We start from the raw sequence: 14228 nt of genomic DNA on the forward strand, positions 1-14228 counted from the left end.
GAATCGCAATGTATTTGTCCCACCCAATGTTGAAAATATACTGTTTTTTCACCCAATTTTGAAAACCTGGGTCCGCCGCTGAGAATAACTTCGTAGGTTTCGAACAACTTTTATCAAAAATTCAGAGGGACACCCGTTAGTCTTTTTGCTTCATCTACAATGCACTTTTTAATTGGTTTAAATTGATTATGTCCTAAAAACAATAGCAATAGAACATTACAAACAGGACTGGATGGTTGTATGGTAGGGTTTCGTGTCCAAGTTAAATACATTAGGGCTTTATTTCAGAATTTAACAAGCACTATTCTTTCAGTGGTAAGTGACACACCGCGAGCGAGACACATGTGTTGACTTTATCAACCTCAATATCTACTAACTTGGTCTCTCATACTCCGTAGATGCTTATAGAGAGAGGGTTTGTGTACGTGCATATTTGTGAGCGTCTGTGTTTGTGCCGTGTTTGGAAGAAAAAAAACCCTCCAAACTTTGGAATTTTGTATGGTTCTAAGTCTAGCCCGCCTATCTTCAATTTCTGGCTCTCCCCTCAGAATTTTACCCATGACAAAAAAATTCTGCTAGAGATTAAGTGCTCATCCTATCATACATTGGTTGGGATACTGGTAATCGGTAACTGCTCGATCGGCTTGGGATCACGAATTAATCGGAATCAGCCGATTAGCTGATTTAATAATTGTCTAGTTTTTTTTTAAAACCCTAGGTTTGCCAACACTAAAATATGCTAATTCGACAAGTAAATTGTACTTGTCCGCAGTAGTTAGGGGAACACCAAAACAGAAGAGGAAGCAGCGATCTAAAAAAAAAACAGAAGTGGCAGCATCCGCAGCATGTATGGCCAATTTGGTGTTATGGGAAGGAGGGGCCAGTAAGTCAGTTGTCAGAACTATTAATTGGACCCGGCGACGCCTTTTCGAGCCAATCAATCGTTGAGCCGGCTGATATGCTATCAACCAAGATCATAGCCCCTAGGAAGATAGAGATCGCTCTCTGCAACAAGGATAAGAATAATCGCTGCATATACGAAGCAGATGAGCACAAGACGAGATGAGGCGAAGCAGTTGCTTGTGTGTGTGTGTGTGTTTTGACACGCGAAGCAGTTGCTTGTGTATTCCAAGCAAACAGCGACGCCGGCCCCTCACGTACAAGTACAACCGGGCGGTCCGGGCCCTTGACGGAATATGGGGTCCCGCATGCAGCGCGTGTCTGTGAGCAGATAGATATTCCTGTTCCGCTCCTCGTGCGCGGCCGGACAAACGACCACGCTCGCCGCTCGCGGACGGAAGAATATCCAAAACCCGGATTGGAAACAGCCCAACAAATGTCTTCTTTTACGAGCAGCACCAAGTCAAATGACCCTTCTCTCCTCTCCCTCTCACGCAGTTCACACACTCCCGACTCCTCTCCTCCGTTCTCTTCTCTGCACATCCAAGCAAAACCTAAGCAAGCAAGGGAGCAATTCGCCCAGGCTCGCATGGCTAACCTCCTGCACCTGCCGGACTTCGCGGCGGCGGCCAGGCCGCCCGCGGCATGCTCCGCGCGGAGGAGGGGGAGGGTCGTGGCGGCGGCGGCCCGCGGGCGCGTGAAGCAGCAGGAGGAGGCGGGGAAGGGGAAGGGGCGGGTGATCAGGGTCGCGGACCCCGTGCGGGAGGGGAGGCTGCCGCTGCAGCCGCCGCCGCCCCTCTTCTCCGTGCCGGTAACGCCGGCGCCCGAGGCGCCTGAGTCACCGGCGGCGACCGGGCGGCGCGACGACGACGAGGAGGAGAGGCGGAGGTACTACCTCAACCTGGGCTACGCGATCCGGACGCTCAGGGAGGAAATCCCCAACGTCTTCTACAAGGAGCCCAGCTTCGATATCTACAGGTTTGTGCGGCTCTTTTTTCGTTGGGTCTTTCTCCATTTTGATCATTTTTCGAGTTAAGTGAGCATATTTTAGGTGGCAAGCGATTGAATTGATTATCACGGTGATCTGTTTGTAGTTAATTTATAGGGGAAGATATGTGGCAGACTGACAGTAGCTTCTGACTGGAACATGCATATATTTGTTAAGCTACCTCCGAATTTCTTACATGCTTCTGTCGCTAAGTAGTTGCACTGATGGAGTAATTATGTGATTGTTGTTGACTGATAGAAAATGGATATGTTGTCTCACAATACTACAACCCTTCTAGATTAGCCTTGCACTAGTCTTGACACCAATGTAGCTAGTCTTGAGGCTTTTGGAGTTGGGATCAATTACTTGGCACCGCAGCTAGTTATTGAACCGCCTACTAATGTGCTTCTGCTATCAACCATCTGAAGAACCATGTTTCAGAAATGAATGATCAAATGAAGCTCAAGTATTTATCCTTATATATAATGTTTGATTAGGAGATGGATTGTCCTGTGGATGTGAATTGGACCTATTGTTTGTAGATTTGCCCAATCTATTATTTAGTAATTCAGTTTTAGATACTATTAATTTTGAGGTGATGAAATTGACCATGTAGTCTTGATTCTGAGTTGAACATTGCTACAATGAAGTAAATGAACTTGAATGTGGACTGAGAGCAGAGGTTATTTGCGCTAGGCTTGACCAGTAGCGCTACACTCATGAACCTATATTGAACTAGGGTGGGCAATCAAGGAGGAAGGCCACTAGTGATGCATGGTCTGGCAGAAATGAATGACCGTGCTGATCAAGAGTTGTCTAGGCCGCCTCTTAGTTGGGTCGATCATCATTAATAAATGCTGATGTCTCAGCACCTTTTAGTTGTCCTTTTGGCCTTCTTCTTTCTTTTATCTGGGCATCCTATAGCGAGGTTCTTGCTCCCAAGTTTCTACCTTGTTTTATGTTTTGGAAGATTTATCTTCTTAATGCAAAGACAGGCAGTTCTTTTACAAAGATAACCTTATTTAGGTTCTTATTTTTTTCTTGCATTGGTGGTTGACACATAGTTCCCTTTCTTGTTAGCATATTAAGACCATCTTGTTTTAATACTTACCAATTAATTCAAGCAATATGACATTTAGTTCACCTGATCTTTTCGCTTGGTTTGTTGTCTAATTTACAATGTAGATGTGACCAAACATTTATAGATATGACCCCCCATCAGTTGCTTCCATTCGTTTTTCTTGTGTTCATCTTCTATTATTGTGTGAATATCAAGCTCATGAGGTTGACTCCTAGATACTCCCTCCGTTTCTAAATACTTGTCGCTGTTTTAGTGTAAAGTTGAACTAAAACAGCGACAAGTATTTAGGAACGGAGGGAGTAGCTTTTAGGCTCTAACCAGTTAAGTTTCATGCGAATGAGCAAATCATAAACTAACTTGCATCCTGAGCCTGCTTTTGAATATCCCCTATTCCGCTGAACTTTATAGTAACTTTATTTGGCCAGAACTTGAAGGAAGAGGAACAGAAAAATACAGTACCATATGTTGTATCTAAATTACCAAGGTCATACTACACGGCGGCATGTTATATTGTTACGGTCTTGGCAAAGTTCAAACTTCACCATGTGTATGTCTTGTTTAACGATTGGCAAAAGTTGCTCCAGTGAGTTGAGTAACTTGATTCTGCAGCTGTTGATATTGCTTCTGTTTCCCAACTTAATTCATTTATGTGGTCTGCAGACTGCATTGCATGAAGGTCGAATTTTCTTGTACAGATTTTAATGTCAAGTCTTTATCAATTTTTTTCGTAACTCTGTTTGTTACTGTTTTCCAGAGATGATATTGTCTTCAGAGACCCTTTCAATAAATTTGAGGGCATCGACAATTATAGAAGTTTATTCTGGGCATTGCGCATTACTGGCCGGATCTTCTTCAAAGCATTATGGATTGATATAGTCAGTATATGGCAGCCGGCTGAGAATCTTATTATGATTCGCTGGATTGCCCATGGCATTCCTCGAGTCCCATGGGATGGCCATGGCCGCTTTGATGGTGCCTCTGTTTACAAACTTGACAGGAATGGCAAGATCTATGAGCATAAGGTGCATAACATTGCTACGAACCCACCAACAAAATTCAAGGGCCTGTCTGTCGAAGAGCTAATCAGAACACTTAGCTGTCCATCCACTCCAAAACCAACTTATTTTGAGGCTTCATCTCAATCTTTGATTGATGCGCCATTTCATTCGAGATTGACATGGATCAGACACTACCTTTCGTTGTGCCATACACTTTCCCTAGCAAATGTGGGAAAAGGATAGCGTGGTTTTAGCATGAGGCTTACAAAGTTTTGGCTTATTCGTTGTATTGTAGTGTACCATGTGATTAAGTAGTACTGAATCATACTGACGTATATATGTACATTGATAAATTTTATACAGAATAAAGTTGCTCTTAGTCGAGCTATATAAGCTGTAGTGTTGCTCTTGGCTTTTTCTAGGCTTTTAAATTTATCAATCAGCAAGCCAATGTTGCAATGCTTTTGTATTGATTGGGATGACATATTTGTGTGGACTCACCTCTTAATTTGTGATAATTATGAAGAATCAAAACATAACGTTCGAGTGAAATAACAAGAACGAATAAAGCTGCAATGCTCCGTTCTCCGACAAGGTCAGCTCCCAAATCATGTGCCAAGTGCATGTAGCGTCACGCCAATAGCTGCAGCAGCTAAGCATAAGACTTCCTACAAAAGTATTTCTTAGAGCAAACTTCCTACAGAGTAGTATCAGGTGCAAGGTCAAATGAACGCGCAAGGGCAATCTTACATGAACACACATAGCAAGAGCAGAACAAGAATGAAGAAACATCGGTGGTAGGAGTACTAGATTTGGAAGTGGGAATACCGTGTTCCAACTCCATGTACTTCCTCTATCCAACAAAAGATGTCTCAAGTTTGTAAAAATTTGGATGTATCTAGACATGACTTAGTGTATAGATGCATTCAAATTTAGTCAAAGTTGAGACATCCTTTGTTGGACGGAGGGAGTATCATAATTGAACATACTTCTAAAATAACAGTCGGCACCTTACCGTAGTAATTCAACCACCATTGACATTCTTTCAGGGAGTATCACAAAAGTTCAGGCTCTAGCTTCAACCACGAAACGGGCCATTTAAGCCCTCAATCTTCCAAATTCAGTACAGATAACAACAAATCCTATACCACCTGGATGCATAGGGCAGATATAGAATGAGAAAGAGCAAAAAGATTTGGCAGCCATTAATCTATTTGACCATTGAATTTATTGTAAGTAGAAACACTGTTCCACATCAATATCTCAGTTATACCGAGTTCTTTACACCAGTAGTGATAATCTCAATGGAAATCTAATACTTTTCATATTCTTCGTGGCGAAGCCCACAACAGCGGGTCAGTGTGTACAATGGCCAGAAATGATTTGTGGTGTCTATAGCAGCAAGCAAGCGGTCTACAAAATTCAGCTTGATTTGGAAATGGGAACGTTTCACATTTTATAGAAGCTTACTCAGCTTCACAAATGGTAATCACATATTGATAGGAAGGATCCATGTGCTGCACTTACTCTGATCCTTCATATCCCCAGATACCGAAGTTACAAAATATACAACTATCGGTGAACCGTTTGATCCAAACCAAAATAATAATACGTAGAGTAGTAGTGTTGAGTTACATAAAGATAGACATGATACTTTGATGCGATGCATATGTGAACCATCTGAACGGATCCTAAGAAAGAGTGGCAACACTGTGCTCCTTGATTTGATACCTTAGCTGCGTCCTTTACATACAAGCTATAAGTTATTTGTCCTAGTAGTGGGTAACGCAATACTATTATTATTCCACGTATGCATCGTAATATATTCGAGAAAGCTATAATGATTCTTCACCAAAGGGCTGTAAGGGGCCTACCTAAATCTGAGTGTTATTGCGAGAAGATGTGTCTTAGGACACCTCTGTAGTAAATGTTCAGCACACCTTTATCATCTTGCATTGATTAAATTTGTCATCCTGTTTAGAAACTACCTTAACATCTTCATAGTTCATTTCCAGTAGGGAACTTTTATTGGTTAATTGCATATAAAAGAAAATGCTCGAGGAACAACATAATGAGTTACCCGAAAAGACAAAACACCAAAATTTTGCAAATTATTTCATAATATTATAGTTTAAATCTTGACACTAATGTATAGTCGTTGAAATAATAGTACAAGTCTTGTCTTGCAGATGGCAAGAAGTCAGTGCTGTCATTTATAAATTCGAACAAGTATATATATCATGCCATTGCAGTTATGCCCTGATAAGGTTCTGTTATTAAACCATTCATAAACTTGTGCAGCAAGTGTGGGAAGGTGGTAACCATGTGGTGAAAGGGGAAATGGCCATGTGAGAAGCAAAGTTGGCCATGGTGATTAGAGGCAGTGTAGTGAGCTGCAAGGTAGTAGTGATGGTGACAGAGAAGAATTGGCAAATTTAACTGCTTGTCTATTACCATATTAATATTGTGATAAGTCAAGTTCTTGAGAAACCTACTTTTGGACAGATTAGCGACAGAAAGGGCATTACTATTGGTCAATGGTTATTCAACATGTATTTAGCTTACATTCTTAACAGAAGAATACAAAATTAAGTTTGTTGATTCAGACAAGACTATGTCTACATAAATATCCAGCTTTAAATTTATAAATGAAAATCAATACATTTCAAAGAGTTCATAATGACAATGCAGATCTAACATTCCAATACAAGTTGGCATCTACAATGAAATACACCATATAACAATCGAAGGTGGTGAGCCCTCTATTTACCCCCTCTCATCATTTTCTTTTTCATTGGTCCAGTAGTTCCTATCTTTCAACTATTGTTGTTTTAGCTGCACAAAAAACACAAGGGATATTTCACGGTGAAGGTAAAATCGATCTTTTTTTAGTGTACAGAAATTAGGACATGTTGTTAAAAGTAAAGAGGTGTTAAATTCAAGGGAATGGATTGCAAATTATTCCTGGTTATGCTTTTGGAAGGAATGGGATGCCACACCGTTTTCTTACGTGTCTATACACAGTTGGCCCAGTGAAGATTTTGCAATCCATCATTTTCATGTTGGGCTCACTGGCAGCACTACTCCATGCAACCTCTAATCCCAACATCGTTCCACACGCGGGAAGGCCACGTGGAATCTGATACCATGTAGCATGAGATCACAAGCTTTGCAGAATCTTCTCTCTTCATGTTTTCAGTCATTGAAATGTTCAGTTCAGGTCCACAGTCCTGTGAAAACAGAGGTAAAAAAATCATATCATATTTGCGCATGCATGGGCACACACAAAAAACTTTGCATTGCATAAAGAGTGAGTAAATCAGAGATCATATAATTTTAAGCATCCTCATGTGACAACAGGAAACACGAGAAACATGTGCATTTCCAAATGATGTACGGAGTTCATTTAACTTTCTTGTTTGCCAATTTCTGCCTAATTTATATATCATCCTAGCAAAGTATATAATGAAATATGATAATAACCAATCTCTTTACCTTAATTTGCATATAAATCTAGTCACTACATTCTGCAGGCACCATGTAACCTAAGATGTGCCTTCCAGTTTGAGATCTAGATGCCACAAACCAAGCTGCAGAGCTGTTGCACAGTTTGGCAAAGGATTTAAGCAACATGAAGTGGAGCCTTCAAACTAGCCTACTCAAGCATGTGCATGTTTCAACTGAGCGTCCACAACGCTCAATTGCCTTGCTCTCCTACCTTTTTACTGTAAGTCATGAAGACGGCTCTACCAAGGCACGGTCAAAGACCTCAAGAGCTGTCACTTTTAACATCAACACCAAACAATCTGACGAGACAGAAAGTAAGATAACTGAAAATACAACAGCACAATTGACTGGTCCCCTCCAACCTGAATCCTAGCATGAGATGATGAAAAGGCAGCAGAGGAGGTTGCATTTGTGGCCTTCTAGAGAGGTCGATGATTTCGAAGATGATGAAAATGTTGTTTCTGTTATGATACTGAGGATGCGTGCACTTGAAAGCACCACAGCCCTGTCCCTTATGACTTTCACATCGCTACTGATTGAATTTGTTGCTAGGCTTGATCATTTAGTTGAAGCTTCTGAGAAGCTCGCCCAGATGGCCAGGTTAAAGCAGCAGGCTGGAACCTAACCGTTCAATGACACTGACAAATTAGGGATATGCGTAACTACAGGTTATAGAACTAAGTGTTTACTTATCTACCTATTCATTGATCTAAAAGTGTTTTTTACTCTTCCATATAACAGAAAGGGGAAATGTAACATCAAAGTGTAACATCAAATATACTTGTAAAAGTGTTTAGTTACTGATATCTGTCAGTGGAGCTAGTAAATGTAACATCAAATATGCTTGTCATCTGTCCCATGCAATGTAACCAGAACTGATTAATCTTAACAGAACAATCAGTGCCATTTATTCTCTGGATTCACTTCCAGCAAAACGAACTGTGGCCTTCAAGACAACATATATTTGAGGGTGGTCAATGTGATACACTGTCGATCAATCAAATTGTATGGAGCACTTCAGACTTTTTATCCATTGACACTAATTCTGTTCTTATTCGCTGATTGAGTTCATTCATTAGCAAGTGCATTTTCCACTTAGCTAAGCACTAGCGAAGCAAAATTGACATACAAACTACATCATGGAAAAGGAAATTGATCTGCTCAACTGTTCATCCTAAGCAGTATCAAACTTAACACATATCATCAGCTTATTGTCTAAAAAAACACCAGCATATAATAGTCACCTCCATCTTTCTTGCAAAATAAAATAAAAATCACCTCCATCTGCCCAGTTGTAGCAAAACTAGGACAACATTAGGTCGTCCGATGCAAAGACAGACAGACAGACAGGGGTACCTACACGTACGCTACGTGCTTCACCAGCAAAAAAACAAAAATCACCGCAGCAAACATCATGTGATAAACGCAAGAAATTGCACAACAGTACGAACCAAACAAGATCATCCTCATCCTACAACTTGGGCTAGGAAAAGTAGGAGAATCAATACAGGCATAACGTCAAGCACCTTGCGCGCATTCCAGGATTGCCCGCGGGCCGCGGGTGGATATGAGACCCCTCCCAGGCTCCCACCCTCCCAGGGCAACTGCCGAAAGGCATATCGATCAGATCATGGCTTCTTAGGAGCGCCAAGCCGAGGGATGCTCGCTCGTCGATGCCGTCGAGCTCGTGGCGAAACCGACGATCGCCGAAGACATAGCTGGTGTGAGCGGTGACCGGTGAGCCTGAGACGGTGCGGGTGTGGTCGCGACAGCAAGCTACGGCCTTCCTTTAGAAAAAAACTGCTGCGGCAACACCCGCAGCCATTCGAGCCCGTTTGGGCCATCTGCAAGGCTCTCAGTTTCATATGGGTCATTTGAGCCCATTTGGACCGATCCATAATTATGGGCTGGCCAAAGATAGTGGGCCAGTCGGCCTCAGGCCTCTCGAGGAAACCGCAGCCATTTGAGCCCATTTGCAGATGCGAGCCAACTACCCGTTCGAACTCTATCCACTCCCAACGGCCAAGAGGAAGCGGCCAGTAACCGCTCAGTCCGTCCCGCCCCGCCCCGCAGCCACCAAGGCGGCGCCATGGCCTCCGTCGCCTCCTGCTCTTCCACCGTATTCGCCTCCTTCTCCTCCATACCCTTCCGAAACAGGACGCATCGTCCGTCTCTCCGCCCGCCGCCGCGCCGCGGCTGCCTGCCCGGCCGCCCGGTACAGTTCACCTGACCCGACCGGACCCTCACCTACGCGCCATGGAAACAGAGGGAAGGTAGAGCTCTAAGTACGTGAATTGCGTCTGCTGCAGGTTCTTAGGTGCCTTGTGAAATCCGAATCGGGCGAGCCGCCGCTGCTGCGAGCCCCTGTGGTTTCTGACGAAAAGGGGGCTGAGGCTGAGCCGCCCGCCCGGGACCGGGGCGGAACCGCGCCGTTCGATGCGTCGTGTGGGTTCGCGTTCGCGGCGGCTGCGGGGGTGCTCATTCTCCAGGGGTCGCAGCAGGCGTTGGCCGGCACGCAGTTCATGGGCCTGCAGCCGCCGGCGGACGTGCTGGGGGATCTAGGGGACATTAGTACAGGTTTTGCTTCAGTTAGGAGAACTGCCTCTACCCTTAGTTTGAAGCTTCTTCTGTTCCGTTTGTTTCCATTTCTTTGCAAAATAAAAGGAACTGCATCAGTAATCCAGCAAGTTGTGCACCTTTCTGATGCCACATTCGTGTGCAAAATTCCGTTTCAGGCTTTTCTGCTGATCTTCTTTTCTGAGCTAGGAGACAGGACGTTTTTCATTGCGGTGAGTATATGCATGCACACAGCTAGTACTATTTACCACTGTTAGATTTGGTAGGGGATTTTATAATGCTTACAAACATGCTCGATTCGGCAAACTATGTGGTTTATGCGGGTTTGGGGTGTTCACTTCAGGCTTTTGAATTCTGTTGAAACCGGGAGATAGAAATAAATCTTACATGCTTAAATACATTCAGTTGAAAATCTGGTTTCACCAAACTGGCAATTCTACAATGAACGCCTCTACTGTTTGTAAATGGACTAATTTCGTGAGAGAAGTGCATTATGTTTCTATCCACTTTTCACTGTGTGCTCCACAAATAATTTGATAGTAATGGACACCAAAATGAGTCGTTGATAAATGCTGCAGTTTCGTGTGTTTCAATAGGCACTTTTAGCAGCTAGAAATTCTGGAGGAGTCATTTTTCTTGGCACATTTGGAGCTCTTGCGTAAGTACTACAAACGTATTTTTCATGCTTTTCTTTATATGCCTAGTTGCTTCTCCTATACTGTTACATGCTTTCATTGCTTTGTATGCTTCTATTTACAAATTTTAGGTGCAGAAGTATCTAGCAGTACATAAATTTTGCTATCGACTGTGAATCATGAAGTTTCATTTTAGTTGAACAGTTCTGACTAAATAAGCTAAGATTGATTTTTTTTCTGTCATTAACAGAGTAATGACAATTATATCTGTAGTTCTTGGTCGAGCATTTCACTATGTTGATGGCGTCATTCCATTCAGGTAATTGTACTTGTCAAGTCCTTAAGGACCTTTTATTTTCTGTTCTTGGTTAAGGACCATCACATTGCTGCTCTTATCTGATCATATCTAATTTCTACTATTCATCTTCGCATATGCAGTTTTGGCGGGTCAGATTTCCCGGTTGATGACCTTCTTGCTGTGTGTCTCTTGGTAAGGGGAATTATCTCAAAAAAAATACATGCACGCATATAACATATTGAAATATTTACTCAGAAATCAGCATTTTGGAAGAATTTCAAGTATGTTGATGGTTGTTATTCTTGCATTCCTATTTGAGGTTTTAAAACCGTAACCATTCCTAACAAACTTTAATGAATTTTAGGTTTATTATGGAGTTACTACATTGCTTGATGCAGCTTCAGGTGATGGAGAAAAGATGAATGAGGAGCAAGAGGAGGTAGGACTCTAAAATTCGAATTCTTAGGTTTTTCAGGTATATTATCAAGTTCGAATTTACGAAATTCATATTCTGGATATAAGAAATACCACTTGACTTTAGTTCATTGAAGTCTTTACTGATGAATAGCATACGCTCTAAAAGTAATATTCATCAAACCTTTTCATTGCCAATGTGGTGTTGTAGTGTTTTACCCTTAGTATACCTGCCTATAGCTCAATCTACTTAGAAATAGTTATTTCTCAGTCGACATTGATAACCGTGCGATCAAGATCTTCTCATCTCTTTGTAGTTGCACGAATCTAACAATCCTTATTGACCTTTTTTTCGTATGGGGAAACCGTTTAAGAGTACTTAAATGTTTCCCTTACATGATTACCATAGTAAGTAGTCTTCAAAAGTACTCCATCCGTTCCTAAGTTCCTAAATATAAGATGTTCTAGCTTTGTCCTACGTCAAACTTCTTAAAGTTTGACCAAGCTTATAGGAAAATCTACCAACACATCTACAACTCTAAATTAGTTTGTTAATTTTTTCATGATATATATCTTTGTAATATACATATTTGATGTTGTAGATATAAGTATATTTTTCTATAAACTTGGTCAAACTTTCAGCAGTTTTTTCTTTCGAAAAAACACAAAAGCTTTGCATCTCGATGCATTGACAATGCTAGACTATCTTCCATTTAGGAACCGAGGTAGTAGTATGCAAAAATGCCATGCATGCAACATCGTGATACAGCAGGAGTTATTATTTTGTTATCGAATCGATAGCTCTTTGCAGTTGTTTGGTGCACTTGATTATCTCCTTGTGCTTGACCATATTTCTTTCTTATAGTGAAACTCCTTTATAACACTGTACCGAACAATGGCAGGCTGAGATAGCGGTTTCAAAATTTTCTGGAAATGGTGCGGGCATAATGTCTGTCGCGAGCACTCTTGCTAGCACCTTTGTTTTGGTTTTTGTTGCTGAATGGGGTGATAAGTCGTTTTTCTCTACTATCGGTACATTTCTTACTACCATTGCATAAAAGGGTGATGTTCTATTTTCACAACCAACACTAACATAGTTATGTTCTTTTACAGCACTAGCTGCAGCTAGCTCCCCTCCAGGTGTCATTGCAGGGTCGCTTGCTGGTCATGGTGTTGCAACATTGGTAAGATAAGTAGAAACAGTAATAGTTGAGAAAATTCACACAAAAAGTATAGCTAATGTGCATAGATAAACATCCTCTTGATAAATTATTTGGGAGCAACATGCTAAAGATTGCAACGTTGTAGTTAAATGAATACTGGAATTGTTTAGTGCTCTGATCCCAACAATCATCAGTATGTTGCTGCGTTGTGTTTTGCAACTGCGATCTCTTGTTGCTCTATTCCCGCATTTGTTAATTAACTTTAGTAGTCCTTCCATTTATTCTCGAGACAATAGGTTTCTAAGTTCCTCAGTAAAGAACCTCTGCTACTGGGTCATAAACACTACAGCGACTGCATACAACCAGTTATTTTGTTCCTTGATATATTTTTCAATAGTTTTTATGGAGATTTTCCTTTAACCAATTTCTCCTCCCACAGATTGCAGTTCTTGGTGGTTCTTTGTTAGGGACATTTCTATCTGAAAAGGTAAAACAGTACTACCATGGGAGGCACACTCACATGTTTACATTGCTAGAGATTTGTAACTTGGATTCCATTTGTTTGTCATTTGATCAGCCATATATTAACATATGAGTTGCTAATATAATATCAACTGACGAGCTCACCCAAAACCTTAGGTCTTAAGAAAAGGTGGGAAAATCTACTCATACTTAAACACAATATATATTTAATATGCAAAATATCATATTATTTTGTTGCCGCCATTTTTTTACAATGAATAGCGTCTCCTTTAGGTACTTTTTCCAGCTGTGGGCATCAATGTTTTCCGTGTATCTTTGAAAATTGTATGAAAACTATAACTAATGGCTTGCTGATAAAACTAAGATAAATTCTTGCACCATTCTTCTTCAACAATATGCCTGCATTGTCATTGTGAAGCATTCTCATTTGCAGATTATAGCATACATTGGAGGCAGTCTCTTTTTAGCATTCGCTGCCGTGACACTATTTGAGATCGCGAGTTCATGACTTGAGATGGGCTTTCAAGATTCGTCAACAAAATACGTGATAGATGTGCACCAGATACATCATTTAGTGATAAGGTGCTGTTAGATTTTGTTTATCTATCCTCTAACAAAAACAATTCTTTTTATCCCAGGGCAGAAAAAACAGAAATTTAAGCTATTTACATCTGTAATTGATCCGTTGAACGTCTTGATTACCACAGGAAATTCACTGGTCATATGGAACATCATTAGCATGCATCGGACTGCAGAAAAGTTTTTATATCCCAGATTCCCAGTGCAGAAAAGTCTTGTTTGCTGTTGCTGAGACTTTCTGCCTCCTTTCCAAGGACATCAGTTGATTCAATTCATCAGCATGATTGGTACTCAGAATACATCGAGAACTCAAGTGGGAGTGTGGCATTTGAACAAAAAGCTGTAAATGTCCCAGAGCCCTCTTGTGCAGAGAGCGGATTTTTTGCTTCGGGTGGCTATCACACCCGAAATCTGAGCCGCCCACCTTGTTTTTAGGATCTGTGCCCCTGATTTTCGGTTTCCAAAATACATTTGCAATACATGGCAGTGGCATATGTGGGGACCACGCACGTGGGATTCCAACTCCCCTTTCTTCTTTCTTCTGTCTGCCCTCTCCACAGCAATGTCGCCTCCCTCCCCCCCCCCCTTCTCTCTCTCACCCAACA

At 41.5% G+C, this 14228-nt stretch overlaps 2 protein-coding genes and 1 long non-coding RNA gene across 3 annotated transcripts; 2 read left to right on the forward strand and 1 right to left on the reverse strand.

Annotated features, from left to right (window-relative positions):
• Positions 1–1347: 1347 nt before the first annotated feature.
• LOC100824673 lies at positions 1348–4366 on the forward strand. Its single transcript, XM_003565647.4, has 2 exons — positions 1348–1878; positions 3724–4366. Exons 1-2 carry the CDS (start codon positions 1490–1492, stop codon positions 4208–4210), a joined length of 876 nt encoding a protein of 291 aa, XP_003565695.1. The 5' UTR covers positions 1348–1489; the 3' UTR covers positions 4211–4366.
• Positions 4367–6505: 2139 nt separating this feature from the next.
• LOC112270940 lies at positions 6506–9276 on the reverse strand. The gene is made up of 2 exons (XR_002963622.1): positions 9001–9276; positions 6506–7197 (listed from the first exon to the last, which is right to left on the reverse strand). It is a non-coding gene; the product is annotated as an uncharacterized LOC112270940 (long non-coding RNA).
• A 208-nt stretch (positions 9277–9484) lies between these two features.
• Positions 9485–14117, forward strand: LOC100846494 (GDT1-like protein 1, chloroplastic). Its single transcript, XM_003565637.3, has 12 exons — positions 9485–9689; positions 9784–10062; positions 10210–10263; positions 10648–10709; positions 10937–11005; positions 11125–11176; positions 11349–11423; positions 12301–12430; positions 12512–12582; positions 13001–13048; positions 13478–13626; positions 13752–14117. Exons 1-11 carry the CDS (start codon positions 9564–9566, stop codon positions 13550–13552), a joined length of 1041 nt encoding a protein of 346 aa, XP_003565685.1. The 5' UTR covers positions 9485–9563; the 3' UTR covers positions 13553–13626; positions 13752–14117.
• Positions 14118–14228: the final 111 nt, after the last annotated feature.

The sequence above is a fragment of the Brachypodium distachyon genome, chromosome 2, assembly GCF_000005505.3.
Source record: "Brachypodium distachyon strain Bd21 chromosome 2, Brachypodium_distachyon_v3.0, whole genome shotgun sequence".
Taxonomy (NCBI): Eukaryota; Viridiplantae; Streptophyta; class Magnoliopsida; order Poales; family Poaceae; genus Brachypodium; species Brachypodium distachyon.

What these genes read in the sequence shown, in the direction of transcription:
- LOC100846494 (XM_003565637.3), top strand. Translation starts at nt 9,564, where the DNA reads ATGGCCTCCGTCGCCTCCTGCTCTTCCACCGTATTCGCCTCCTTCTCC. An exon ending in ACAGGACGTTTTTCATTGCG is followed by an intron (nt 10,264 to 10,647) that starts GTGAGTATATGC and finishes GTGTTTCAATAG; the next exon opens with GCACTTTTAGCAGCTAGAAA. An exon ending in TTCTTGCTGTGTGTCTCTTG is followed by an intron (nt 11,177 to 11,348) that starts GTAAGGGGAATT and finishes AATGAATTTTAG; the next exon opens with GTTTATTATGGAGTTACTAC.
- LOC100824673 (XM_003565647.4), top strand. Translation starts at nt 1,490, where the DNA reads ATGGCTAACCTCCTGCACCTGCCGGACTTCGCGGCGGCGGCCAGGCCG. An exon ending in CCCAGCTTCGATATCTACAG is followed by an intron (nt 1,879 to 3,723) that starts GTTTGTGCGGCT and finishes ACTGTTTTCCAG; the next exon opens with AGATGATATTGTCTTCAGAG.